Below are 5,344 nucleotides of genomic sequence, written 5' to 3'. Positions count from 1 at the left end.
CTCCATTCTGCGTGATGTCTTTCTGCTCCTTCCCTAGTAGTTCATTTAAAAGGCACCCTTGTCGCTTAGGACGCCACTTGGTGGACAGCCCAGCGTTTGCCACGTCAGCCCCTTCGCTTGGGTACATAGGTTATTCCCCCAGGAGCTTAGAAGCATGTGCATCCCTTGAGTCTGTTAGTGAGAACATCTCAGAAGTAACAATTCATTTCACGGGATACACTGTAGCCTGACGGTGAGTGACACCCAGCGTTTCCTCTGGGCGGCTCAGAGGTTACTGGGAAATGTCAATAAAGGAAGTGACGTTTCTGAACCCTGGCTGGACACTGCGGCGGTTCCAGGGAGTCCAGGCTGTCTGGGGGTGTGAGTGACACGGTCGCTCCCGTGGAGACCTTCTCTGGGAGACGCACTGCATCAGGCCGTTGTGGGCAGAGTTGCTGGCCCGGTGCAGAGCTGGCTGGCCAGCTGCGTGTGTCTGAAGCGCAGCCGTATCTGCTCTGTGCCTGTTTTCTCGTGCGAAGTGGGGACTGTCACGGCCCTGCCCTCTGGTGCTGTCGGAAGGGTCGGGTGTTCCCGATCTCAGATGTTACGGGCCTGCTTGGTGCCTCAGTTTCCCCAAGTCCCACCAGAGGATTAGACCGAGTTATCTCCTCCCATGTCTTTTCAGGGCTATGAGGGGCCCTCCAGGGTTTGGCGGGTCACCCCTGGGGCCTCCAGGCGCTGAATTTGGGGCCCCCAGAATCTCGGGGGTCTCCCTTTCCACCGTCCACAGTGGCACTGAGCGGGCGAGCCCACGTGAGGTTGTGTCCACGAGTGAGTGTGTGCGGCTGTTACACCCAGGAGTGGGGTGCGGGGGATTGTGCAGAGCCGGGGTACTCACGGGCGCCTTGGTTGGGGGAGGCGTTCATTAGCTGCATGTCTTCACCTTCCTCCTCCTCTCTCCAGCCCTCCTGCCGGGCCCCGTGATACCTCTGGCCAGCGAGGGATCTCGCTTGGCCCCCTGGGGCCTGGGCCGCATGCTGGGCCCATCGGAGCTTTTCTTCTTCCCGCTCTGTCCCCAGAGCCCCCCAGGTTCATCAAGGAACCCAAGGACCAGATCGGTGTGTCGGGGGGTGTGGCCTCCTTTGTGTGTCAGGCCACGGGTGACCCCAAGCCACGGGTGACCTGGAACAAGAAGGGCAAGAAGGTCAACTCGCAGCGCTTCGAGGTGAGTTGGGGGCGGGGCGCCAGCACCCCGCCCCACCCAGAGGGGACCACGGCGGCTCACACAGAAGACGTCGCAGAAACACTCCCCAGATGTCCCGCGGCGGCCGGGGCTGGGCGGGCCTGGCTGGGCCCCCTCCCCAGCCGGGCCCCTGCTCCCACCCACTCCCTGGCGTGCGGCCCCACCGGCCTGCCCAGCGAGGCCCTGCCAGGCTGGCCGCTCTGCCACCGTCGAGCTGCGTGCTCTCGAGCAAGGCCCTGTGTCCCCGAGGCTTGTCTCACACTCACACGGGCTCACGCCCAGCGCCACTGCTCACGGGAGCGAGTTCACAACTCTGCACACGCGCATGTGACCAGGCAGCCGTGTTTCCCCATCCGGCACGTCTTCTCACGCCTGCTACTCAGACGTCATGTGCGTGTCACACACCCTCACACACACGATGCCCTTTACCCGTTCACATCCGGGCCCGGTTTTCCGCCTCCAGTGCGTTTACACGGGACACCGACATGCAGGCATGCACAGCCCCCAGCCCCTCTCCCGGGGACCCCGGAACCCCGGCCTCACCCGCCCTTCTGTCCCTCACCGTGGCAGACGATCGAGTTTGACGGGAGCGCGGGGGCCGTGCTGAGGATCCAGCCGCTCCGGACACCCCGGGACGAGAACGTGTATGAGTGTGTGGCCCAGAACGCAGCCGGGGAGATCACGGTCCACGCCAAGCTCACTGTCCTCCGAGGTACCGTGGTCCCCGGGCGGGCGGGCGGGCACCGGCTTTTGGTTCTGGGGACAGACACTGCAGACCTCTGCCGAAGTCTTGCTTTGGCTTTTCTCTTTGGGGAGCCCTCGGCCTCCCTTCTCCAGCCCGTGACGCCGCTGGGCTCGGAACTTGCTGACAGGGTTTGGCGAGACCTTGCAGGAAGGGGGAGCATTGAGGGACTAAGGTCACCCCGCTTTTCATCTTCATGCTCTTCTGATTCTAAGAGGCTGATAGAACCCCAGCTGGTTCGAGTAAGCGTGAGAGTTCGTTGGTTCGTGTAATTAAAGTGCCGGGGGGCGGCCAGCTGCAGGTTCAGCTGTACCCAGGAGCTCACGCAGTGGCCTCGGGCTCACCTCCGCCTCCAGGCTGTTTTCTTCCACGTCCACGACATCCTCAGTGAGATCCCTCCTCTAGCTCCAGCCAGGATTTTGGCCGAGCCGTCCCTAGAGTCAAGGGTGTGTCAGCCCTCACAGACAGGTCACTGAGGTGCCCGCCCCCCCACCATTGCCGAGGAGCGAAGGTGTAGTTGGTGCGGCCTGGCCCGAAGCAGCTGCCCCCTCAGCTGGCGCATTCCCTCGGGTCGTGGAGCAACTGCTTGGCTGAGCTGCCGGGGCCTCCACCTGGGGGCCTCCCTTGGGTGGGCTGGGGTGCCAGGAAGTAGCTCCCTCGTCACGTCACTGTGGCGTGCGGGCAGCCTTGCCGCAGACCCCCGCCCGGCTGCCCCGTTCTCCTCCATCCCAAGGCGGCTTTAGCTGGGGGCCTGAAACTCCAACTCGTAGCCTGGCTCTGGCGCTGTGTGACCTTGGATGAGTCGCCGCACCTCTCTGAGCTGGCCCCGGGGACGCCTTTGCCGCTCACCACAGGGGGTGGCTCCGAACCAGACGAGCGGATGGTGCACGTGGGAGCCTCCCACAGTGCTGGTCAGCGGATAAGCACGTGGTCGCTTCTGTCTGTCTGATGTTGTTATCGTCATCGTGATTCTGGCCTAAGCAAGGCAGCTCGGCCACCAGCCGTTCTGCAGCTGCCAGGTGGGTGGGTTCCGCCTGTCACTTACAGGGGCCCCCTGACCCTCTCTGATCTGTAAGTATGAGCCACGGTCGTCCGTTAGGCGGCAGGCGGCCCCCACATGTGGCTCCCAGGGTGGAGTTCTTCCCATGTCCTCCAGGGCAGTGGGGCCTCGGTCAGCTTGGAGCCGTGGGAGGAGGCATCCCATGGTCCCCAGAGACACTTTGTCCCGATCCTGGTGTGTGACCCCTGCAGGGTCACTCAGAATGCTCTGCTGTGACCGTTTGGAAATTCTTAATACTTTTTTTTAACAAGAGGTCCCATCGTTTCATTTTATGTGGGTCCTGGAGCTGGTCCTGTGGGGGAGGGGGAGGAGGATGGAGGAGGTGAGGGGGAGGAGACCGTACGCCCCAGCTCACCCCACCCCTTCCCAGCAGATATTTTTGCCCTGACCTTTCCCGGGCACAGACAGAACAGCCTGCCTCCCGTTGTCCCCTGCCAGCCTCTATTGTACGCTGTCAGAGTTAAAAGAACAAGCTGTGAATGAATTCGGCTCCTGGTCGCTGGGCGTCTGGGAACGCTACGTCCCTGCCCCCTGCCCCGTCAAGGCCTCCTTGGCATCTCTGTGTGCTCCAGCTGCTGGAAGGACATGGCGCGTGCTCGGGCTGGACACCCAGCCCAGGGGGGCTTGACCCAGGAGCGCCGGGTCTCCCCGCGTCCCCCGCCCCAGGCCGAGCCCCCATCTTATCTGGCTGTGTGGCGGAGGTCTGAGCTGATCTGTGGGGCCAGCACTGCCTCCGCCTCCGCCGTCTGATTGTGGATGCTGCTCACGCCTCCTGCGCTGTTGTTTTAATTAAACTCCGAGGAATCGAGCAGTGTGGTACGCGATGAACATTTCTGTTTAATTAGGAGCTTGCGGTTCGGTCAGGCAGCCGCGGCCTCCCCCAGCAACCACGTGCTTGCTCCCCACCCCTGCCTGCTGCCACCCACACGCACTCACGGGGACCCTAGCAGAGCTGCATACGCAGGGGAAATGCTCACGCGCAGACGTGCGTGGGGCGCAGGTGCATACACGGGTGAACACGCATGTACATGTGCACACGTGTGTGGAGGAAGTGGGAGCACGGAGCGTGGCAGGCAGACCCAGCCCCCAGCACGCACGGGCCAGCCCCGAGCAACGAGAACCGAGGCCCAGACGGTTTGACCTTCACCTTCGAGGATGTCATCGACACTAATCAGAACCACCAGTGAGGTCATCCTGGCCTTGGGGCCTGAACCACCTCAGACGGCCCCACTGTCCCCTCAAACCCCCACGCATCCAAGCCTGGTTTGGGGTCCTGTAGCCGACGGCCCATCTTCTTCTGGGCTCAGCCAGGCCTGGGTCTAAATCTCTTGGCTGTGCAGGTGTGTCTGTGTGAGCCTCAGTTTCCCCTCTGTGAAATAGTCTCTGTCTCAGAGGTGGACACAGGAGGGCACCCGCATGGCGCTCGCGTGCAGTCAGCGCTCAGGGCTTGCAACTGGGGCCACTCGCCCTCTTAAGGAGCGGCCCCCGCGCCGGCCGGGACCGGCAGCCTTCTCATTTCCCTGGGGAGGCGGGGCAGCGCCGTCCCCTCCCCATCTTGGCCTCCTGCCCCTCCACCCCACACCCCCACCTGCCGTGTGCTTAGGGCTCAGTCCCCTCCATACACGGTGGCCTCTTAACCCGCCTGTGCCCCAGCCTCCCCAGTCCCATCCTGCTGTCCCTCCCACCAGCCTGGTGCCCCTCCTGGGCGCTCGTCAGCAAATGCGTGTGCGACGTTTCCTTCCCACACACGCGGCAGCACTGTCTGCACCAGGAAGCAGCAAGCGTTTTCTGGAAAATGCCAGAGAGTAAATATTTTTGACTCTGCAGGGCAGACTCTGCAGGTTTCAGTTGCAAACGTGGCTCTGCTGTCAGAGCAGAAAAGCCGCCACAGATGACATGGAAGCGAATGCGCGTGCGCGTGCGTGTGCGCGTGTGCCAGTAAAACTTTATTAACGAAACCGAGGGAGGGCCGGATGTGGCTCGCGGGCCGCAGTTTGTGATTCTCGGTCTACACCATCTTTTACTTTGAACTCTGTCCACTTAGCAGCATGTCCTGGACTTCGCTCCGAATCTGTAAGGTCATGAGCCCTGCATGCTTCCGTGTCCTATCCCAAGGGTGGCCTGACCCGCGTATAACAAGTCCCTCTTGACAGACATTTGGATCGTTCTCTGCCTTTTGCAGAAACTCCTAGAGCCTCAGGTGTAACTAGTCATCCCTTAGCGACAGCACGTGGGGACCGTGGATGCCGGGCAGAGGGTGTCTGCTGAGCAGGGGGGTGTCTGGGGCATGACGCCAAGCCACCTCTCCTGGCCAGGTGGC

General features: G+C 62.4%; 1 protein-coding gene across 1 annotated transcript in view; it reads left to right on the top strand.

Annotated features, from left to right (window-relative positions):
- Nucleotides 1-5,344, top strand: part of PTPRS (protein tyrosine phosphatase, receptor type S) — a 59,843-nt gene that overhangs the window by 5,123 nt on the left and 49,376 nt on the right. The window contains 2 exon segments of the mRNA XM_025043172.1: nucleotides 1,059-1,204; nucleotides 1,793-1,934. Of these exon segments, the coding sequence (XP_024898940.1) occupies nucleotides 1,059-1,204; nucleotides 1,793-1,934 (288 nt within the window).

Source organism: Pteropus alecto, unplaced genomic scaffold (genome assembly GCF_000325575.1).
Source record: "Pteropus alecto unplaced genomic scaffold, ASM32557v1 scaffold30, whole genome shotgun sequence".
Taxonomy (NCBI): Eukaryota; Metazoa; Chordata; class Mammalia; order Chiroptera; family Pteropodidae; genus Pteropus; species Pteropus alecto.
Note: the sequence above shows the minus strand (reverse complement) of the source record. Positions and strands in the feature narration are given on the sequence as shown.